This window comes from Mirounga angustirostris, unplaced genomic scaffold (assembly GCF_029215605.1).
Source record: "Mirounga angustirostris isolate CCGP_5_RB_7025 unplaced genomic scaffold, mMirAng1.0.hap1 SCAF_3, whole genome shotgun sequence".
Lineage (NCBI taxonomy): Eukaryota > Metazoa > Chordata > Mammalia > Carnivora > Phocidae > Mirounga > Mirounga angustirostris.
Genome location: NW_026991711.1, coordinates 160,399,371 through 160,424,140, shown reverse-complemented (window position 1 = coordinate 160,424,140; position 24,770 = coordinate 160,399,371). Strand labels below are relative to the sequence as shown.

At 36.9% G+C, this 24,770-nt stretch overlaps 1 protein-coding gene across 1 annotated transcript; it reads left to right on the top strand.

Annotated features, from left to right (window-relative positions):
• Positions 1–214: 214 nt before the first annotated feature.
• TYW5 (tRNA-yW synthesizing protein 5) lies at positions 215–21,426 on the top strand. Its single transcript, XM_045868277.3, has 8 exons — positions 215–353; positions 6,807–6,961; positions 11,207–11,276; positions 14,135–14,179; positions 15,454–15,591; positions 17,351–17,438; positions 17,830–17,946; positions 21,007–21,426. Exons 1-8 carry the CDS (start codon positions 276–278, stop codon positions 21,261–21,263), a joined length of 948 nt encoding a protein of 315 aa, XP_045724233.1. The 5' UTR covers positions 215–275; the 3' UTR covers positions 21,264–21,426.
• Positions 21,427–24,770: the final 3,344 nt, after the last annotated feature.

Below are 24,770 nucleotides of genomic sequence, written 5' to 3'. Positions count from 1 at the left end.
AACCGGCAGAGCGGCATCCGGAGAGAGAGAGACCAGAGAGTAAAGGTGACCTGCTGCTGCCACCTCTGGTGAATCAGCCCCATTCCGGCTCTCCAGCACGCCCCTCAAGTAGAGGCTTCTTAGCCCCGGGCCCAGCTCTCCGACCGGCCGCGCTTGCGAGTCCGTCGGTCCCGCGGACCTTTTCTCTCCGGCTGGTGTTTCCGGGCGGATGGCACGCTGAGGGACGTGTCAGGCCACGGTTTCCAGGACTTGGAAGAGGGCGGGCGTGAGCGACCATGGCCTGGCAGAGTCTACCGGTACCTCGGCTTGAGGGCGTTTCGCAGGAACAGTTCATGCAGCACCTCTACCCGCAGGTGAGGGCCTCCCTACCACTTGCGCGGCTCCGAACTGGTTTCTCGAGACCCAGGTTATGCGGAGGAGGCAGCGGGCGGCTGAAGATGGTTGGTTGGCTGGCTCTGTGGCTAGGGGAGAGGGCGCATGGGGGATGTCGAATGGATCATCTGTTAAGTTTTCCAGAGGGAACAGCTCCACGTTTCTGGGGAGCAGGATGATAGCGGAGAGCTGAGTGCGAGAAGCGGCTTGCCGAGTGAGCACTGCTCGCTGCGAAGAGTGGCCTTTCTGGGACTCTCTTACGCTGTCTCCTTCCGTTACTGTGGCAACGAAGGGAGATTTCCCACTGCCACCCCATCTTGCATCGGGTTTCCTAAAGTTTAGAGGAGGTTTCACCGCCCGCTGGTGGCGCAAAAGGTGCCTGTTCGTCTACTCGAGTTACTTGATTCAGAAGAGCAGTTTTTCACTGCACTGAGCCAAAGGGGAAGCGATGGGAAGCCCTCAGGAAACTTCCACCGGTCTTGGATTCTAACTAACCTGGGTTCTAATTCAGACGTTGGAAGCTCTTATATGTGTAATTCGAACCTTAGTTCTTTAAGAGAAAAACTCAAGAGGAAAATATTAGAAGTATTTTTACTTGCAGTGCTTTGTAAGGGAACCCATACTTCAGAGAAACTAAGAGCCCAGCAGATATTTAAAGAAAAAAATAACGGACAAGGTTATAGTTAGTATGCTTATGGTTGAACTCCTCTCTCCCCGCAATTTCACTTGATATTTACGAAGTGGTCATAGAGCTACGGTTCTCAGTATTAAAGAAGCAGGAATGAAGTTTTTTCTTTTGGGAATTAGCAACCTACAGAGAGGATCTAAGCCTTCATTTATTTGTGGGTCTAGTGCTGGTTGGTTTGTTGTTGCACTCCCCACCCCCACCTCAGTATGTGTTAATATAAGATGTTTGCAGAGCACCACTGTGGAGATCCACTGTTGTATGTGGAAATGCTTTGTAAGATGCATGGCAGAGGGTATTTTGTAATGTAATCTTCCCAGGCAAGATATATAATATGTCACAGAGAAAGCATCACTAAGTTTCATAAACTGGAAAATTGCAAACAACACTCTGGTCACAATGTAATAAAATTAGAAATTAATGAAATTGGAAAACAAGATCTTTCTTTGGAAACACTAAAGAAAATCTACCAGGGGGCATAGGCTTCATATATATTTTTTTAAAGATTTTATTTATTTATTTGAGAGAGAGAATGAGAGAGAGAGAGCATGAGAGGGGGGAGGGTCAGAGGGAGAAGCAGACTCCCCGCTGAGCAGGGAGCCCGATGCGGGACTCGATCCCGGGACTCCAGGATCATGACCTGAGCCGAAGGCAGTCGCTTAACCAACTGAGCCACCCAGGCACCCTAGGCTTTATATTTTTTAACATGTTTTAATAGTTAACAGTGTGATATAGGTGCATGAATAGATAGACCAGAGAAATAGAACCAAAAGTCTGGAGATCTACATATATTCAGAAGTAAATTTCCATTTATATGGAGATTTAGTATGTGATAAACACGGTATATTAAGAAACACGGGGGCAAAGGAACTTTTTTATTATTATTATTATGTTATGTTAATCACCATACATTACATCATTAGTTTTTGATGTAGTGTTCCATGATGCATTGTTTGCGTGTAACACCCAGTGCTCCATTCAATATGTGCTCTCTTTAATACCCATCACCAGGCTAACCCATCCACTCACCCCTCTCCCCTCTAGAACCCTCAGTTTGTTTCTCAGAGTCCATCATCTCTCATGATTCGTCTCCCCCTCTGATTCCCCCCATTCATTCTTCCCCTACTGCTATCTTCTTCTTTTTTTTTAACATATAATGTATTATTTGCTTCAGAGGTACAGATCTGTGATTCAACAGTCTTGTACACTTCACAGTGCTCACCATAGCACATACCCTCCCCAATGTCTATCACCCAGCTACCCATCCCTCCCACCTCCGACCACTCCAGCAACCCTCAGTTTGTTTCCTGAGATTAAGAATTCCTCATATCAGTGACATCATATGATACATGTCTTTCTCTGATTGACTTATTTTGCTCAGGATAATACCCTCCAGTTCCATCCATGTCGTTGCAAATGGCAAGATTTCATTCTTTTTGATGGCTGCATAATATTCCATTGTATATATGTATGTGTATATATATATGTATATATATATATACACACACCACATTTTCTTTTAAATAAATGGTGCTGGGGCAATTGGATAGTCATTTAAAAAATGATAAAATTAGATTTATATCTGACATCATACACAAGAGTAATCTCTAAATGGATCAGAGACGCAAATATAAAGTGAAACTACACAGTACTAGAAGAAAACATAGGTAAATTTCTCTATAATGTAGGTCTGTGGAAGGGCTTTCTAACTATGACTGAAAATTCAGGTGTAGTAAAAGATTAAAATTTGAATACATAAAATACAAGCTGGGAAAAAAATATTGGCAACATGTTTCATAAAAGGGCCATAGAAGCCCATGTATTTAAGAACTTTTAAAAATTAAAGGGGTGGGGTGTGAAGGGCCAAAAGTCTGATAAAATGTGAGCAGTTGACCAAAAAAAAAAAAAAAAAGATAAAATGACCTCTAAACATGAAATGGTGTTCAACTTTACTCATAAGAGAACCTCAAGCCAAACTGATATTCCATTTCTTATCTATCATTGGCAAAAAAATCAGAAGGCTGATTTTTAAAAATACTACTGTTGGTGAGGCTGTGAAGGAACTGGCACTTTCACACTTTATGCCAAACGGTACAACTCTTGTCGGGGGGAATTTGGTATATCTAATGAAACTGTATATATGTTTACTTTATGATCCAGCAGTCCCACTTTTAGGAGTTTCCTCTGAGGATTAGTGCAAATAACCTAAAAAAAAAAAACCAAAAAACTATGGGCGCCTGGGTGGCTCAGTTGGTTAAGCGACTGCCTTCGGCTCAGGTCATGATCCTGGAGTCCCAGGATCGAGTCCCGCATCAGGCTCCCTGCTCGGCAGGGAGTCTGCTTCTCCCTCTGACCCTCCCCCGTCTCATGCTCTCTCTCTCTATCTCATTCTCTCTCTCAAATAAATAAATGAAATCTTAAAAAAAAAAAAAAGTGTGTAGAGTCCATGAAGTTCAACACATAAAAAAAAAACAAAACTATGCATAGGAGAGTGATTGATTAAATTGCTCATTTACACTGTGGTGTGCAAAGCTGTAAAAAAGAATGAGAGGGGCGCCTGGGTGGCTTAGTTGTTAAGGGTCTGCCTTCGGCTCAGGTCATGATCTCAGGGTCCTGGGATCGAGCCCCACATCGGGCCCCACGTCGGGCTCCCTGCTCGGCGGGAAGCCTGCTTCTCCCTCTCCCACTGCCCCTGCTTGTGTTCCCTCTCTCACTCTCTGTCAAATAAATAAATAAAATCTTTAAAAAACAACAACAACAAAAAAGAATGAGGAAGATAACCTGAACTGATAGCAGTGATTTCCAGGATATGTTTTGAAATTAAAAAAAAAATCAAATTACAAAAGAAAATACATAACATGACAACTTTTTGTGAAAAAAAGAAGGGGAAATAAAGAAGTATATATGTTTTTGGTCTCTTTGCGGGGGGGGGGGGGGGTGGAAAAAAGGAATGATAAGCCAGAAATGAGACTGGTTATCTATAGGGGATGAGTGAGTATGAGGTGAAAGAATGTGGCTGGGGTGACCTTTTTGTATAGTTTTGACTTTGGGGATCACATTAATATTTTACATTCTAAAGTAATAGTAATAATAAAATTAACAAGGATGAGGATGATTAAAAAACCCAAAACTCAAATATAAAATATAAAAAAATAGTAAGTAAGGGGGAGGAAGATAAGTAACCCAAGTCACTTTTGAACACAGTACATATTGTATATCCTCAGTCTAAAGACAAAAAAAAACTATAAACAAATACTGAACTCTAGTTAATAGACTTGCTTTTTATAGTGATGTGACTTAGCAATTGTGAAAGTACTTACTTTGAATTTATTCAATTGATTAAACATTGAGGATAATAGGAACGAGGTTTCTCATTGTTAGGAGAAAGGAGTTACGAATATATAAACAAAAATTAAAATGAGTCTGTGGTATAAGATCAGAATTGAGGTATCAGTATTAGAGGTATTATGGTTCGTTCATAGATATATTCATTAAGTGCATGTGTGTGTGTGTGTATGTGTATAGTATATACATATGCTTGGAGAGAGAGATAAATAGATATGGTATATACATATGTGGGGTGGGGGTGTGTGTGCATACGCACACATGCGTATTTGGGAAAAGGGGGAATAAGTATACACAGACTTCCGCATATTTCCTAGCCCTGTCCACTAAGAAGGCCTAGAAGTAATGATACCCCAATAGCAATGAACACACCTAACACCCAGATCATGGTTTTAAGTAACATACCCTTTAAAAGAAACCAGAGCTGCTTGAAGAAATGACTGTAGGGCTGGGATGGAAAGAGTATAAAAGGATTCTGGATTGTGTTTTCTTTGCTATGAAGTAAGGAAGTGTTCAGGTAAAAAGTCACAAGAGCCAGCTTGATTTGGATCCTACTGGCCAAATCTAAGATAATTTGAACATCAAAATTATATCAGTAGATTATAACCAAGTGAATAAAGTTAATGGAGATAAATAAATAAATTAGCTCATTTTGACATCAGAAAGCCAGCTAATGTAGAAGATGATGGAGTTTTTAAAAATCATAATTTTTGTGTTCATCATAGCAATACTTAATTCAGAGAGGAATTACCAGTTGATCAAAATTAACATCACAAATAATAGGGTAAAATATCATGTGCTACCTGATGCATTGCACTGAGAAGGACACAACATTGCTTCTTTGGTACATTCCTTCTAAAAATGCATAACCTGAATCTAATCATGAAGAAACATCAGATAAACTGAAATTGAAAGGCTTCCTACAAAATAACTGGCCTGTACTTTTCAAAAACATCGAGATCATGGAAGAAAAAGGCTGACGAACTGTTCCAGATTAAGAGACATGGCAACTGGGCCCCTGGGTGGCTCAGTTGGTTAAGCGACTGCTTTCGGCTCAGGTCATGATCCTGGAGTCCCGGGGTCGAGTCCCACATCGGGCTCCCGGCTCGGCGGGGAGCCTGCTTCTCCCTCTGACCCTATCCCCTCTCATGCTGTTTCTCTCTCTCTCTCTCTCTCAAATAAATAAATAAATAAAATCTTTAAAAAAAAAAAAAAGACATGGCAACTAAATGCAATGTGGCATCTCAGAAATGGGAAAACAAAACAAAAAGCAACTATAAGGGATATTATTAGGACAGTTAGCAAAATTTGGATATGGACTGTGAAGTCGTAGTATTATATCAGTGTTAAATGTAATTTTGATAATTATTCTGTGACTATGTAAGAAAATGTCTTTGTTCTCAGGAAATATACTCCAGTTTTTGGAGATAAAGGAGTATGATGTCAGCAATACCTTGAAGTAGTTAAGAAAAAATTTAATTATTTTTAATATGTTCCTCTCTATACACAACATAGAGTGAGAACAAATGATAAAGTAAATGAGGCAAATGTTAAATTAACAGTTGGTGAATCAGAGTAAAGGGTATATGGGAGTTCTTTGTTCTTGCAGCTTTTCCACAAGTTTGAAATAGTATCAAAATAAAAAGTTACAAACAATATTTGACTATAACATACAAATTTTAATCATTTATATTTTTGTCATAAATAACACTTGTGAAAATGCCTTTTTTTAAAGATTTATTTATTTGTGAGAGAGCGCAAGTGTGAGGGTGGGGAGGGCAAAGGGAGAGAGAGAGAATCTTTTTTTTTTTTTTAAAGATTTTATTTATTTGATAGACACAGTGAGAGAAGGAACACAAGCAGGGGGAGTAAGAGAGGGAGAAGCAGGCCTCCCGCCGAGCAGGGAGCCCGATGCAGGGCTCGATCCCAGGACTCCAGGATCATGACCCGAGCTGAAGGCAGACACTCAACGACTGAGCCACCCAGGCACCCCGGGAGAGAGAGAATCTTGAGCAGACTTCCCGCTGAGTGCTGGAGCCCAGATGTGGGGCTCAATCCCATGATCCATGAGATCATGACCTGAGCTGAAATCACGAGTCGGATGCTCAACCAACTGAGCCACCCAGGCACCCTGAAAATGCTTTAAATAATGTTCAGATTTCTTGTTCTCAGCTAGTAATGGTACTCCTGTTTCATTTGGTTTATTTTCCTAATGTTAAAATTTTGTTCTATTACATTGATGCTCTTCCTGCTTTATAGCATGAATTGTCAAAGGTTTGAGTTTGAGCATCTTAGGATCAAGAATCATTCCTTAATTGTTTTTGTCCTTCTATTGCCAAATATAACTCCAGATATATTGTTCATTTTCCCTAATTTTTTGTTGTATATTTTTCCCCACTTACAGAGAAAACCCCTAGTGTTGGAAGGAATTGATTTGGGGGCATGCACAAGCAAATGGACAGTGGATTACCTGAGCCAAGTTGGAGGGAGAAAAGAAGTAAAGATTCATGTTGCTGCAGTTGCCCAGATGGACTTCATTAGTAAGAACTTTGTATATAGGTATTTTCTTCTGAGGTTTACTCTGGGACTACAAATAACTTACTTTAAGCCTTGAAAATATTTTTGTATTATTATACAAAGACCATATGGCATTTGATCTTTTGGCTACTTTGATACAGTCATGGAATAGCTTGCTAATTTTTAAAGAATAGCTTTTAAAAGACAAGAATTCTGAGTTTACACAGTTATATAAAAACATTTGCAAAGACCATTTTTTTCAAATAAGGTATATGCCTGATACCTTCTGGAGCTATGGAAGGAACTGGATTTCTGTAACTGGAGTTAGAGTACCTCTAACGTTGGGTGTGCTATACTCATTCAGTGCTTCATTAATTAATTGATCCTACCTCATTAGTAATTGTTATTTAGAGTAATGAATTCTGAAGTTTTCCTTCATAACCTATTTTGATTTTTAATGCTCTTATTTTTAGAAGATTTTCTAATTTGTAATTACTGTGACAGAAGTGTAAGGCCATGTTTTCTTTTTCTGCTCTCTCCAGAAATAAAGGACAGGTAGTTGCTATGTTTGGTATAGTTTTTCATCAACTTGGATCGTTTTAAAAAAATCATACTAAATTTTCTCTTTTGACAAAATAACCTTAAATACTTTTAATTTCCCTTGTGGTTGTCACTTTATGCTTTGGGATATCTTAAAAGTAAGTAAGATAGTTAAAAGCTGTTGAGTGTCCAAACTTGAAAGTTTTAAATGTTGTAATCTTATAGATGTAATATGTTATTTATTCCCATGTTTCATTAAAAATGTTAAAAAACAAATATTTATATTCTGCACGTGCAGTTTCCAGTAAACTCAGTCTATTAAAAAACCATGTAGTTCACAAAAGACTGATTTTTAAAGAAAGATGGTTCTCACTGTTCCTTCCAGAGTTTAGAGATGAGTTAAACAGAGCTTCTAATGTCCAGAGCCATTCCTTTCTCATTAGAGTTTTCCAAGCTCATATAGCAGCTTGCCAAAGCATTTCTCAGTTTTTGATCCTTTGAATATTCACCATTGTAGTTTTGGTTTTTAATAGGCCGTGAATTGAGTTTAATTGCCACAAGTTTTTCTAAGTGTAAGAACTTTTCATTTTTTATTAAATCAAAAAGGTGGATGAAAGTGCTGGAATGATGAACGTTTTTAAGCCGGCAGTTAATGATGTTTATTTTCCAGAGAGTCCAAAGCCATAACAAATGGGTATTGAAACTTCATCTTGAATTGCTTTGCTGTTTTGTTGTGTTCCATAAACTTCTCAAAACTTGTTTTTGAATCACATACATTATGTAATAGTTCCTATCCCAGCTTTCTCCAGGCCTTTCACGAGAGCTACTAAAGAGTTGCAAGATTATTTTCTTAGTGCAAGAAAAAAATAGACGTAGTCATTTTTGGCAGTTACCAGGGAGTAGGAAAGAAGGGAGGCATCTAGGTCAGAAAGAGTCTAGAAAGGAAGAAATCCTACACACATATATCATTGTCATCACTTTAGTTTAAGGTTGCATTTCTGCTTATTAAATATTTGAAGAGCAATACATTTCCAGGTCTTAGCTTTTACTTCTTTCTTCTTGGTGGCTATCAGTGTTCTTCCAGACTCAGGGTACTATAAGTGAGAGGAGTATTGTGTGGTGGAAGAATAGTGTTGGTATTCTTCTGGTCATAGATTTAAAGAAGTAAATCAGTCTGACTTTTAATATAGCTTTATTTAACTGCTTCTGTCTATCACATCATCTAATTCCTTTCATCATCCTGCTCTTACTATTTATTATACTTTTATTAATCCTGATCTTGATTTTGCAAAGCAGCTTTTGCAAATGGGAAACAGGACACTGAAGATTATTTTTTCTTTTTCTTAATGTTGGTAACCACTTTCATGCTGCTGAAGGGTACATTATCATTGTTGTTAACCCCACCATTTGTCCTTTACTGAGCACTTACTATATATCAAGTACTGTGCCATGCATCGTAGATTTAATTTAGAAAGCCTGTGAGGTAGTTTTTTTTGTTTTGTTTTCAATAATTATACAATTGAGAAAATGGAGGCTTAAATACATTAAGTAACTTACCCAAGATCATATAGCTTGAAATAATGGAACCAAATTTATATCCAAATTTGCCTGACTCCACAGAACCCATGATCCTAACCCCTCTTTGATACTACCTCCCTTACTGGTCTGTTACCAGTCCAGACTGATGGAACTTAAATAGCAGATGTCCTTCTTTTTAAAACATGCATGGGATAGATGAAAACCTTGAGTCTAAGGAACTTCCTAATTCACACTTTGTTCCCCCCTCTCTCAGAAGCTCTGACAGGCACCACTACCTAAGGAAAAAGATTGCTGAGAGCACCCAAGTTCTGCTTCTCTGGATTGAGTTACTCTATTTGCCCTGTTCTTATAAAGGTCTTGAAACACTTCTGAGTTTTCCCTAGTAAAAAGATAAGCCTAGGCAACTGCACCAATTACAGGGGTAGCTCTGTACCTGAGAGGCTTCCATATTTTCCCCAAACTCTTCAAAGTTGCTTTTGGTAGGAATGAAGGGTCTATGGTGAGGTCAGAGATGGAAAACATTGCATAGGAGGATGCCAAGTAAATTTGTTGATATAATTAGCTAGAAACTGTAGTAGCAAATTGGTCTGAGCAGATGGCAGACTCCTTTCTTCTCTCTTGCAGTGCTCACTCTTATACATAATCATCAGCAATGTCCTCAAGTTCAGATTGACATTCGCGCCCACAGGATCTATTAGTCCATAATCTGGCATCAGATTCACTTAGCTTTACAAAAGGATACAAGGCAGGAAACTACATTCTAGCAGTATAGTATCAGTGGGAGTCCTTGTACCAATCCAGGAGCCATTTTTTGGTTCACCAAGTGACAGCTTAATTGCAAGGGAACAAGAAAGACTATAAAGATGGGTATAGAAACACCTTAGCTAAATGAAACCACATAGTCCACAGAAACCAGTGGCATGAAATGGCCCATGAATTTAGCATCTAGGTTCCTCCAAGGGACAAACTCAATTACAAGAGTTACACCACACACAGGGAAGCCATATCTTTTGCTTCTTAACAAATATTTATAATCCACTCATCAGCCTCTCAGTCCAGACATAGTTCATCAATTAGGGGTCATTTTTTACAATAAACAATGTTAACTGATATCACAGGTGACCTTCCACATTTATCTTTACCCAGTAGGTTTCTACGAAAGCACTGCTAGGAAAAGGTAAGCCCAAGGTCATCTTATAGAGAAGGAGAAAGGGTTTTTGCTAACCCTTTCTCCCCATTTCCTCAGTACAGATTTAAAGTGGAAAGATATTTGGTGGTAAGAGTGAAAAGACGAAAAGAAAAAAAGGAGAGAAAAGACTACTACTCTTAATCAGAGGTTTGGAGGCTGGAGTGCAATGGGGGTTGGGTGGAGAGGCTTTTGACCCAGATGCTTTTGAGGACTTCATTGTCTTGATGTTACTGTTATCATCTTCATGTAGGGGTCAGTACTTTTGCTTCTAGACTGGTGAAGGGACAGGATGGGACCCAGAGAAATGGTAGCCCTCCAGGCTCAATAGTGAGATAAAAGGAAACGAACTGCTTTTGTGATGTTCAGCCCTGTTTACCACAAGGGAAGGAGATAGCCATTTGAACAGAAATGTTGAAGAAGAATAAAACTTGGTCACTTCCCTGAATTCTCCTTGAGGTATTCCTCAGAAGCCTTAAAATGACAGAGTGGTGAAGGAGATTGAGAGCAGTGTTGTGGGCTTCGGTTTTCTGTGGTAGTTCCAGAAGGCAGGAAGATCAGTGAGAGAGTGAAAGACTCGATCTTACTGGATCATTTACCTACTATCTCTTCCAAAGTAGCACTTAGTAGTTTGTCCCATTTCTCAGTCACAAGACTTGTTTTGCCATGACACTTGAAGTAGCACATTTGAAAGTTTGTGTATATCCAGAGGTAACCAGATACCATAGAAACATTTTCCTAACAGTAACTTGGAATAGGAGGGTATTGACATAAGAAGGATTCATCTGTCCCATAGATTTAGAAGTCTTTAATTTTTGAAATTATAATTTTAGACAATCTAGGTCAAATAAGCATACTGCTAAATGAATTTTGAAAATTTAAAATTTCACATAATAGATTATAATAAAATTATGGCTATTGTAAAACAGAAGAGCATATACAACTCCAACAAGCCTATATATAGTGATAAGGGTATTACTAGTTGACTTATTGAGTCCAAGGCTTCTTTGTCTTTATTTCAGAACTTTACCTTTTGATAAGTTGGTTCAGAGGGCAGCTGAAGAAAAGCATGAAGAATTCTTTATTTCAGAGGTAACTGCTTTGAACATATTTTCTTTAGAAAGCATTAATATGTATATACTAGGTGGATTTTCTTATACAAGAATATTAGATATACAAGAGCTGTAGTCTTCTCTGATAGCTGTTTTTAAGGTTTGGTTGTGTGTGCCAGTAGATCTAGTTTTGCTATTTATTAGATCTCAAACCTTGGCCAAATAATTTTTCTGTACCTCAGTCTACTCATCTATAAAATAGGAACAATAACAGTACCTGTTTGATAAGGTTTTTGTGACAGTTAACTAAATAAAATTTGTAGAGTACTTAGCACAATGCCTGACATTTGGAAACTACTTACTAAATGTTAGCGATAAATGATAACTTTCTTTGAAAATGCTTTGGTCTGGGGCGCCTGGGTGGCTCAGTCGGTTAAACGGCTGCCTTCAGCTCAGGTCATGATCCCGGGGTCCTGGGATCGAGCCCCGCATCTGGCTCCCTGCTCGGTGGGGAGCCTGCTTCTCCCTCTCCCTCTGCTGCTCCCCCTGCTTGTGCTCGCTCTCTCTCAAAAAAAAAAAAAAAAAAGAAAAGAAAATGCTTTGGTCTGATATTCAGTTCAAATGCTGAAGGAGAACTTTATTTTCATATCTTATTGACTGTTAGACTATTTCTATATTTTATTATTGTTATTATCAATGTGATTTCTGTTGTATTTGCTATAACATTTGTTCAGGATTAAATGCAGAAGAATTCTACTTATTTACATTATAATTCAGTTTTTGTTTTTGTTTTTGTTTTTGTTTTAAGATTTTATTTATTTATTTGAGAGAGAGAGAATGAGAGACAGATAGCAAGAGAGGGAAGAGGGTCAGAGGGAGAAGTAGACCCCCTGCTGAGCAGGGAGCCCGATGTGGGACTCGATCCCGGGACTCCAGGATCATGACCTGAGCTGAAGGCAGTCGCTTAACCAACTGAGCCACCCAGGCGCCCTTTTATAATTCAGTTTTAATTCAATTTAAATATCTTGAGATAAAGCAATGAGGCTTATATATAAATACATTTTTTAAAAATTCACGGTTATCTCAAAAGCGCATTTTAAAAATAAACTGCTTTTTAAGCTTTGAATAAAGCTGTTGTCTGCATTTGAGCCAGCCAGGCTGGTGGCCAGTTTGGTAGTGACAAGTGCTGCCTGCTCACAGTTGTTTCAACAGGTAGTGGTCACATCAGATTACCACCAGGATCCCTCCAAACTCTGCAGGTCTGTGATTCTGTGGTATGATAAGATTGTCTACTAAAACTGATTCCATTAACTATACCTGAACTAACAGTGTATATTCATCTTATTTATATACTTTCCATAATCTTTAGACGTAAATCCTTTATCTTGTCTGTTTCTTTTACTTCACTTGACATTTCATGGCTATTTACATCTGTGCGGCTCATTACCCTTGGACAGGAAAGTTTCAAAGGGCAACTGACTATACATGTATATTTACATCTTAAAATTATGGAAAGTATTTCAGTCTTTCAAGAAGCAGGTGCTAAGATGGAATTAGGAGTGCAAATAGGTTTACTGGGGAGTAATACCCCTGAAAGGAAAGAGAAGGATTGGGTAGGGGGAAGCCATCAGACAGTGACCTAGATCTGACAGACTCTCTGCCAGCTCACTGTGGAACTCCTGAGCAAAGACTGCCTGTTAGAGGAGTGCTGTGTGTGTTGGCAATGCCTAAGCCTTTTACTGTCTTGCTCAGTCATTGGTTGGGGCTACCCCAAGAAGAGCACGACCTTGAGAGGCTGAGGTAGACCTGAAAGAATTAATGGCTGGCAGCCATAAGTTAATCACACTCTATGCAACTAGCAATGAATTCTTTCTTAAAGGGGTTCTGAGCGGTGCACCTCTGTGTCTGCCCATGAATTTTTTTTCCAATCCTGAAACATTAGAACTGGTAGAAAACTCTTAGAATTTTGAAGAGCATACTTTGAAACCTATTTAGCCAATAATAAATTTATAGAAATTATCTGGTATTACTTAAAAATATAAAAACACTGGATCTGAGAGTAGAGTTAAATTTTTGGTCATAGATTTATAATACGTTGTTAAGGTAAATAACATGGATTTTTGAATTTTGTGTTACAATGGTCAGTGTAGGTATAAAAGAGGCAGAATTCCTGAGTTGGCTTGCCCTTGTGCTTGATCCAGTATCTCAGTTCTCTAATTCTTAGAGGAAATGCAGGCAACAGTAGTGTTTTATAATTCAAACAGTTCTCTCTTATAGCTACTCGGTGAAGGGTAATTGGCAGTTTTTTTTAAGTATCAACATGAATTTACTACTCTAAAATGACTTTTTTTTTTTTTTTTGAAATGACATATTTCTAACTCCTACATGAGCTGATTTTAAAGGATTTGGCTTGAGAATTTATATGACCAGTGGTAGGCTTAACTTGATAAAGTGCAGTGTTCCAGATTTTTAAAAAATGTATTACTGAAATTTTAATTATCATATTTATCTCCTATTCTACATTTGCATTATATTAAGTTTGTTATTGGCCTCAACAATACCTTGAGATCATGTGTGTTATATAAATGAGAATTCTTTTAAGTCTTATTGTTAAGAGTCTAAATAACTTAAAGTCTGAATTAAGCATTGTGTTTTAGATAGAGTAGATATGTGTTGCCTTTCATATTTATATAATATTTTGTGGATCCAGTCATTATTACAAGCAGCCTAATAAAGACATTTCTTCATATGGCCACCAGAGAGCATTAGTAGAAAGGGTAAGAAAACAGAACAGTTTCAAAAACAACTGGGTTAGATTTTACAACTCATTTCCTTCCATCTTTATTTTCTATTATTTTTACATGAATATTTATGTTACTTTTCTTTGGGGTATTTAAGGATGAGAAGTACTACTTACGGTCACTTGGGGAAGACCCTAGAAAGGTAAGAATTCTGAATGTAAAGCAAAGGCTTAAAACCTAATGGATGTATATATTTTAAATTGGCACTGTAGTTTTTATACTTATTGCCTGACATATGACCTGTTTCATCTTTTTCCCATTCTTTTCTCAATGATTTCTGCCCTTGAATAAGAAAAATTATTAGGGGTGCCTGGGTGGCTCAGTCGGCTAAGTGGCCACTCTTGATTTCGGCTCAGGTTATGATATCAGGGTCCTGGGATCAAGCCCCGCGTCAGGCTCTGCACTCAAGCAGGGAGTCTGCTTGAGGATTTTCTCTCTCTCCCTCTGCCCCTCCCCTGCTTGCATGCACATGCTCTCTCTCTCTACAATAAATAAATGAATCTTTAAAAGAAAAAATGAAGTAAAATTATTAAAAGTTGATTAGTTTTTAAGTAGGACCATAGTATCTTAGTGTTTAAAGTCACTCTAATCTCTACACAATTAAAAAATCCTTTCTACTATATTTTACAGATGGTCATTCAGCTCATAAAATATAATCTAAAATAATTATTAAAATACTGAATAATTCAGTAATACAAGCTTTGACATGTATTCAGAGTCAAATTAGTATGGCTGCATTGTTAAGGAATGGTCCCTAAAATGATAAAGATTCTGTTTTTTCTTTTTCTGTCCCCATTTTTTATTTATTTATTTATTTTAAAGATTTTATTTATTTATTTGACAGAGAGAGACACAACGAGAGAGGGAACACAAGCAGGGGGAGTGGGAGAGGGAGAAGCAGGCTTCCCGCCGAGCAGGGAGCCCGATGCGGGGCTCAATCCCAGGACTCTGGGATCATGACTTGAGCTGAAGGCAGATGCTCAACCGACTGAGCCACCCAGGCGCCCCTCTGTCCCCATTTAGTTCTTTGACTTCTTTTAGTCTCTTCCTTCAGTAAAACCCATAGGTTTTACATAGTTGATAATGTTCAAATTGTTGACTCCTAAATTTTAAATACTTACTATTGGAGTAGATGGCAATTGTATGATTGTTGTCTAAATAGGAAGAACCTATTAATGAAGCATATTAAGCTTAACCGTACTGATATTGTTGAATCTGCAGTCTGTTACATAGTCTATTATTTCTTCATTTGAAAGCTCATGTGTTGACTGTCATCACTTAGTAGTATTTTAAAGCAATGAACAGTTTTACCCCATTCCTCCTTAATATCATGGGCTCTGATGGCAGCCTGAGGTAAAACAAGCATTATACAAATATTGCATTATTAAAATTCTTACCATGTTTCTCTCAATGCAGGATGTTGCAGATATCAGAAAGCAGTTTCCTTTACTGGAAGGAGATATTAAGTTTCCAAAATTTTTCAAAGAGGAGCAGTTCTTTTCCAGTGTTTTTCGAATTAGCTCACCAGGATTACAACTTTGGACCCACTATGATGTATGCTACATAAATGAGAAATCTGAAGCTACAGTAGATATTTAGCATTTATAGACATAACATTTACAGTTTCAACTTTCTGTAGACTACCCTAAAGATCTTGGAGACATAATTTGCTGAAACATGAGATTTGAAAACAGAGTGCTCTGCAAGTTGGTGATACGGGAATAAATTATTTAACTAATGCTATAGCCTAGTTAGTTTCTCACATTTGCATTTCTCTGTGGTGGTGTTTTTGATTTGTTATATTGTGTGTGTGTGTGTGTGTGTGTGTGAAGTTTTTTGAAGTGGTTTTTAATATGTGAAAAACGGCCACCAGATGAGGGGGAAAGTTGTACAAGTGGAAAAAGCAATTAAGGTTGTGACAATGAGGATGTGAAAATGATACACATGACTAGATGGAACTGTTATTCAAGAGAAAGGCAGAAGTTTGTGGAGAGCCATTTCCAGTTATAAGAATTTGGGGATTTCTGAAGGTCTTAGATTATACATCCCTTGAGAATGTGAAATGTCCACTGTATCTTTGAGCACCAAGATGTATTATTCATTCCTGGTAAGATTTCTAGACCTCATTCATTTCCTGTTTATTTTATTGTCCCTGATCATTTACTCTATGGTATTACAATTTTACTTGCTTAAATGTATGCATATAAATCTTTTAAACACATTAAGAGTATTGTATATGGTTTGGTGTTGGGTGGAGAAATTTAGGACGCTAAAGCAATACCTAATAGGTTTCTAAAGATAATTTTTTAAAAAGCTCTAAATCAAGCTATATTAAGTTTTATAAGTGTGTTATAATTCAGCTGAGGGCCGCTTGGGAGGATTTTAACATCGTAACTCTAATTAAATGAGATAGACATAAATTCTTAGTATATTTTTTAAAAGTTTTGCATAAATGATATGGTGAAAAAATGATGTGGTGACTTAAATATATTAATTGTATTATGTGACTATTTTAAATTTTAACTAGTATCACTATCTAGATTTAGAATAGAATTCCAAACAGCTTTTCTTACATTAAAAATAAGTCAAAGGAATGCCTGTTATATAGTTAAGGTTTACATAAGAAAAGGGTTAGTAATGAAAGGTAAAATGCTTAGGTAGAAGCAATATGTAAATAATTATGAATATATCTTGCTTAGTATATATTTTAATTCCTTGGCTGAGAATTACGTAGCTCTGCCTTTTAACATTTTCCGCAAAGTGTACCCTTGTGTATGCAGAAGTAGTCAAGATTACTCCATTAATAAGTACATTAAGAAAATTTGGAAAGAAAGAATTTGGAAATCAAGATGCCTGTAACTAATTATGGTTGGCCGTATATATTAAAAGAGTTTAGTGATGGTTGATTACAGCAGTACCTTGTGTTTTCCCAGCACTTAATTTTTCTAAGTGCTTTCAATCTGTTGCCTAATGTTGGCCATATAGCATTCCTTGACAGATAAGGAAGTACTAACCAAGGAGAGCCTCAAATAAGTGGGGCAAGGGCAAATAGTTCTCAGATTTCCTAATGGCTTGCCAGTCCTTCAGGAATATCTTTAATAAAGGCAGTGCTGCAGGAATATCTTTAATAAAGGCACAGTTTCAATTACAATACAAATGTTTGCATTGTTAGCATATTACTATAAATGTTTTAGAAATGTGAGTCGAGTCTTACTAAAGGTAGGATTTACATTTAACTGTTTGGAATATACCATTGGTTCTGTTTATTTAAATTTTAGATATTGCTTATCCATAAGTTCTTATTGGCCTTCAGGTAATGGATAACTTCTTAATACAAGTGACAGGAAAAAAGCGTGTTGTACTATTCAGTCCTCGAGATGCCCAGTATTTATATTTATCAGGTACTTTTTTTTTTTTAAGTTTATATTTCAAAAGTCTAGTCTATTCAGTTACTCTTCTTAGGAAACCTCTTTATTTTCATAGAAAAACATCTTAGGGCCTCTTTCTAATTATGATGTATTTGTGTTCTCCACATGTATATATGTAATGATAGGCTATATGAACAATGAAATTTTCAGATTTTCTTAATTATATTACATGGATGTCAATAGTCATAAAGGGTGGATCATTGAAAATTGTCTTAGGTTTCAGGAGAATAGTAATTGTTCTTACAGTGTGGATATAATAAATAATTGTACAGAAAAGAAAAATTTTCAAGTTTATATTTGTGATTACCTTTAAAGAAATGCTAACTTTGCTTAATCTATATTATCCTTTTTTGGAACTTTTCAGGTACTAAATCAGAAGTACTGGATATAGATAACCCAGACTTAGCTAAATATCCACTGTTTTCCAAGGCTAGAAGGTATGAATGTTCCCTTAAAGCTGGAGATGTATTATTCATTCCTGGTAAGATTTCTAGACCTCATTCATTTCCTGTTTATAAAATCTGTACTCTGTCACTCATCCATTATATGATTTTTTTAGTACAAATGTATGTTTGTTATATGTATTCTGTCCTATACAAGTTGATTTTTATACAACTGTGTATGTGTGTTTAAAGTATGCTTAAGCAAATTCTTATAAAATTAACGATCTTGCTTTTCAGAGGCAATCTATATAACATTACACTCTTATTAAATGACATCAAACAAGATACTTTGGGAAAAGATTATACCTGGTTCTTTTTAATCCTTTCTAAAATATTTGCATATTGGAACACCTGGGTGGCACCGTGGGCTAAGCATCCGACTCTGTTTGGCTCAGGTCCTGATCTCAGGGTTGTAAGATGGAGCCCCATGTCAGGCTCTGCACTCAGCGCAGAGTCTGCTTAAGACTCTCTCCCTCTCTCTCTGTCCCTCCGCCACCCCTGTCTCTCTAAAATAAGTAAATCTTTAAAAAAAAAAAATACTGCATATTTTAGAACTATGTCACTTAAGTATTTACCAAGAAATGGTAAATATATTTCAAAGCCAAAACAGATCAGAGATTTTATTAAATATCAAATTGTTATAATCTCAACACCTGTGATGTCTTTTGTGTGCATTATTTTTTTTTTTTAAGATTTTTATTTATTTGACAGAGAGAGACACAGCTATAGAGGGAACACAAGCAGGGGGAGTAGGAGAGGGAGAAGCAGGCTCCCACTGAGCAGGGAGCCCGATGCGGGGCTCGATCCCAGGATTCTGAGATCATGACCTGAGCCGAAGGCAGACACTTAACGACTGAGCCACCCAGGCGCCCCTGTGTGCATTATTTTCTATGGTCTGAATTAGTGTCACTTAATTTCTTTGTACAATAAAAAGGGCATTAGTTGTTAGTAATTAGTGATATAATTAACATCTGTAATTATTCAGAAGTGAATACCTTAAGATTATAAAAGTCATAATTAAGGGGCGCCTGGGTGGCTCAGTTGGTTAAGCGACTGCCTTCAGCTCAGGTCATGATCCTGGAGTCCCAGGATCGAGTCCCGCATCGGGCTCCCTGCTCAGCAGGGAGCCTGCTTCTCCCTCTGACCCTATCCCCTCTCATGCTGTTTCTCACTCTTTCTCTCAAATAAATAAATACATAAAATCTTAAAAAAAAAAAATCATAATTAAGATTAAAGGAGTGCATTAACAAATTGTTTGTATAGTTGTATTTTTCATATTTAAGTTAATATATTTTTAATCATTAATACCTCTTTTTGGGGGCACCTGGGTGGCTCAGATGGTTAAGCATCTGCCTCCAGCTTAGGTCATGATCTCAGAGTCCTGGGATCTGTCGGGCTCCCAGCTCAGTGGGGAGTCTGCTTCTCCCTCTCCCTCGGCCTCTCCCCCCTGCTTGTGCTCTGTCTCTCAAATGAATAAATAAAATCTTAAAAAAAAAAAATACCTCTTTTTCAGTGACAGAATTAAGTAAAAAAGTATTAATAAAAATATGATGATCTTATTTGGGGCTACATTATAAATTGCTTGAGGATAAGGAACCATGTTTTGGCAATCTTTGTATTCCCCAAGGGGCCTGATACAATGTCCTTAACATAATTGATTATCTGTAAAAATTTGATACATTAACTTCTTATGTTCTTTGTAAACAACCAGCACACTAGTGTTTAAATCCATTGCTATTATTTAAATTTTTTGGTTTTGTATCTTTAGAGACTGGTTAAGAGCTATGCAGTTTTCTCTTATTCTGTATACAACTTAAGGAAAAAAAAGCGAGCCAGAAATACTTAACATTTGCATATATCTTGAAATAAAAGCAAAACCCCCATCTTTGCATTTAAATTTAACAGAATGGTTAGCTTTTTTCCTGTTATATTGAATAAGGAAAAAGATTCTGAAAGAAAGAGTAGTTAAGATTAAATCCATGTTTGAAACTAGTTTTGCAAATCAAAATATTTTAAGCTTTTGTTTTTCCTAGAGCACCCTTAGAATGAGTTTGTTTCTAAAATTTAGCATCTTGTAAATCTTACTTTCTCCCATTCACAAGATTAAACATTTTTTGATGTGACTAGTATTTTTTTTTTAAGATTTTATTTATTTGAGAGAGAGTAGTAGCAGGGGTGGGGGAGGAGCAGAGGGGGAGGGAGAAGCAGACTCCCCACTGAGCAGGGAGTCCCACTCAGGGCTCCATCCCAGGACCCTGAGATCATGACTTGAGCTGAAGGCAGACCAGACGCTTAACCAACTGAACGACCCAGGTGCACCATTTACATGACTAGTATTTCATCTTGGTTATATTGTGATGTTGCTTTCATATTCCTATAGCACCTATAGTTTGAAAACATTCAGACTCAACTGAAAACAAAGAAACGTTCTAGAGGAAGTGAAAAATTAATTAGCTATATCATATGATAAAGTTTATTCATCTTCTCTACCACCAAAATATTTGCTTTAGTTTTATATACTTATTGTACAGGAGCTGAAAGAAATACAAGACATTTATAAGTGCATTACAAAAAGAAGTATAAAACTAAGCAGGCTACAATGAATGCAAATTTAAGCAAGTTAGAAAACCAAATGCAGCTTGAATAGGAAGTCTTTGAGAACAAAAGTACTGTGCTGAGGCAGAAGAGGTCAGAGATACTCCTCAAATGATTGAAATGTTCTGTGTATAAAAAATAAACACTTTTAATGTGGTTATATGACTCAGGAAGTGTAAACAAGTAACAGAAAACATAGCCCCAAATTACAGAACTACAAAACAAATATAACTTTATTATGTCTTTCAAGTTAAAAGGGAAAATTGCTATTTCCAAAGGTTTTAAAAGTAGGGTTGTGTTACTGACACTTTAAATTGGTTGGCAATTCATAAAAGTTAAAATGATTCTGTTAAAAGCTGGGAGTGTGCTAACGAAGGGATCTAGTTACAAGAATTTCTTACACTGGCTATATGCAATTTGTGATATTTCACTGACATTTTGGTTTGTTTTTTTTTACTCTAGGTTTTATTTTTAACTTTTTTTTTTCCTTAAACTTTCTCCAGCTTTATGGTTCCATAACGTAATTTCTGAAGAGTTTGGAGTGGGAGTGAATATCTTTTGGAAGCACCTTCCATCTGAATGCTATGATAAAACAGATACCTATGGAAACAAAGATCCTACAGCAGCATCAAGAGCTGCACAAATTTTGGACAGAGCTTTAAAAACACTGGCTGAATTACCAGAGGAATACAGGGACTTCTATGCACGGCGAATGGTCTTACACATTCAAGATAAAGCCTATAGTAAAAACTTTGAGTAAATAATGAAGTGAATGCAATGAATATAAACTTTTAAATACAATTCAGCTCAAATACTGGAAAAATATAACCACATATAAATTATTTTTTAAAAGATTCATTCTTTGTTAAAATAGGAAAGAAAACCTCAGATTTATAGATTAAATAAATATGAATTGGTGTTTATATGGTTTCTATTTAATACAGATTGTTATGGTTGAAAGACTGCTGTACTGGGTGGGACCACTCTAGCTTTCAGATGCAAATAACTAAAAATCCGACTTAAAAGGACTTAATAAAATGTATTGAATCATTATCATGAAGTCTGCTGATAGAACGGGCTTTAGTATTTCTGATCCAGTGATTCAGTAGTGTCACCAAGAGCCTCTAGGGTTTTTTTCTCCCATTTTCAACTGCGGCATTGGCATCATCCTAAGGCTGGCTACCCTCGTGGTCATGGGATGATTGCCAATAGCAGTTTGAGCCATGTGCATCTTCATTTACATGCAGTGGAGGAGTCAGGCTGGATTCCAAGGGCCTTCTCTTAATATGCAAAAGCTTTCCCAGGATTTGCCACCAAATCCTTGGGTCTCATTGATTTAAAGTAGTTTAGACCTGTCCATCCCTGAGGCAGTCACTGGGAGAGGGTATGGAATAACCCTTAGGCCAGTTGGGTCTCCTGGAGTTTAGAATCCTCTTCCTCTGAGGCACATGGGGTATATATGGGGACAGCATGGATAATTTTTTAAAATCAGGATTCAGATTAGGAAAAATGGTGAGCAACCAACAATATCTACTACATTTATCTTTTGAGCTTTTTATTTTTAAAGATTTTATTCATTTATTTGATGGAGAGAGAGCGAGCACAAGCAGGGGGAGCGGCAGGCAGAGGGAGAAGCAGGCTCCCCGCTGAGCAGAGAGCCTGACATGGGGCTCCATCCCAGGACCCTGGGATCATGACCTGAGCCGAAGTCAGACACCTAACCGACTGAGCCACCCAGGCACCCCCTTTTGAGCTTTTTTTTTTTAAGATTTTATCTATTTATTTGAGACAGAGAGAATGAGAGAGAGAGAGAGCACATGAGAGTGGGGAGGGTCAGAGGGAGAAGCAGGCTCGATCCAGGGACTCCAGGATCATGACCTGAGCCGAAGGCAGTCGCTTAACCAACTGAGCCACCCAGGCGCCCCCCCCCCCCTGTTTTGAGCTTTTTAAAACACATGTCTAGGCCCCAACTTTGTAGATTTTGATTTAGTATGTTTGGGGTTTGGTACAATATATTTGGTAAACCTCATAGGTTGTTCTGATGTATAATCAGGATTGAGAACAGTTGGACCAGATGATAGTAATTTGGATTATTAGTTTTGTGATTCATCCAAAACATGTTTAATCTGATCCTGGTTTTTCTTGGCACTCAACATAAGTCAGGCCTGCCTCTTTTTTCAGTTTTTCAATGTCAGAAAATATTCAAATCTGTTTTAGCTTTAATTTACACCTACAACTAAACTTCAACCCAATTAGTTTTCCCCACTAAATGCTTTTCCACCTGTCCCTTTTTTAGAAAAATTATTTTTTAAAGAACAAATACAGGAGAGATCCCAATAATGTTGTCATCATTGAAGACAATGAGCCATTGTGTGTGGATCTGTGCCATTCTTTGTTTTGCACCTAGTAATTCTATTGCAATGTCACTGAAGAAAGACCAGATATATTTGCTGAACACAAATGTGCTCATCTAAAGTAATCTGAGTGCATCAAGTTGGTGCATTTTAATTATGGAGAAAATAATTTTCTGTTAAAATAATTTATCCATTCATATCCTATGTTTGGAGTTGGATTAGTTTCAGGTATAAAAAGCAGATTATAATAAATAAGAAAGGAAAATATATAAAAAATTATTCTGAACTTCCTAAGTGTCTTTAGGAAGAGATACTGGTTACTCAGGTCAACAAAAGTGAAAAGATGGTCTGTTAGAAAAGGAATTGTTACATTAGCCAGATTTAATTATTAGATTTTTTTTTTCATCTTTGGTTACTTCTTAGATTAAGCAAAGAAATTCTTCAATGATTCCTTTTCCTTTGGGAAGAAAAATAAGACAAAAACTCTGTTAGTTTCAACAGTACTTATAGTCAGCTTTTAAATAAACCTTCCTTGGTTTTGTTTCTTTTTTTAAAACCCAGTGAGAGAATCAGTGCAAAGTATATATCCAGAGTCATGTAGAAAACTTGGAAGTAAAACTGAGATTATAATCTTCCCATGAATATTCATTTTAATTCAGTTTATTTGGGAAGCAAACTGGATGATCTTAGGTGAGTTAATCTTTATGAAGCTTATTTTCCTCATCTTTAAGCTTGTATTTTTTTAGGGTTGCTGCAAAAATACAAAGAGATAATTCAGGGCAAGGACAGTTGATGGCTGATGCTAGCTTTCAGATTTGAGATGGCTCTTGTTGCAGTATTATAGTATCTAGAAAACTATAAGTGAACCCTTTGGGAAGTTTTCAAATGATTTCCTTGGTCATAATCTTTAATGTTAGAGTGTTTACTTTAAATGCAAAATATTTTTATCTTTTTTGCTGACCTAATTGAGACCAAATGAGATGTTCTGAATGTATAAAATATTAAACAGTATGTGTTAGCTGCAACTTCTCAGGAAGTTGCAAATCTTCGAACTTTATTGCCGAAAGGGATCTTAGAAATCATTTTATCAATCCAGATTGCTTAAGTGATTGTCCTAAGGCTTACATAGCTGGGTGATAGAACTGGAATTAACAGTTGTGACCAGATCAGTCATTCTCCATGCTTTCTCCCTTAGGTGCAGCTCATCTCTTTGTTGTTCTTTGGCTACAGTTTGGGGGCTTGACCTGATTGACAAAGGAATTTTTTTCCTCTGTCAGCAAAACAACTCACTGTACCACACGGACAAAAGATACAGAGTAAGACAAAGGGATACAAAATAAGATTAATGAACAAGTAGACAGCAGAGGGTAATATAAAAATGGAATACTATGCAGCACAAGAATGAGACAGAGGTATTGTAGTACTGGCAAGAAATTTTTCCAAGGTAATTAAATGAGCAAAGGGTTGGAAACTATGGGTATAGTATGCTGCCATTTGTGTAAAGGTATTCTGTAAGTAAACATTTGTATATGCATAGAATTATCTCTGCTGGGATACACAAGAAACCAGTGATAGTGATTGCCTCTGAGAAGCTAGACTAACGTTAGGTGGGCAGACTGGAATCTGCAGTTGTGTATTATATGACCTTTTTTTTGCCCCTCTATGTATCACTCTTTCAAAATAACTTTTTAAAATACATGTGGAGACTACAAATACTAGTTTTTCGTGAACATTAACAGTGTTTGTCTTGGCACATAATTACATTGGAATTCTATTTATTCAGCAATTAAAACTTGTCACTCATAAAATACATATATTATTATATATATATAATCATAAAATATTTTTTAAAAGGGAAATAAAGTCAACAAGACTTATTATTTTCAACAGCAGCAATGTGAACATTTGGAAGA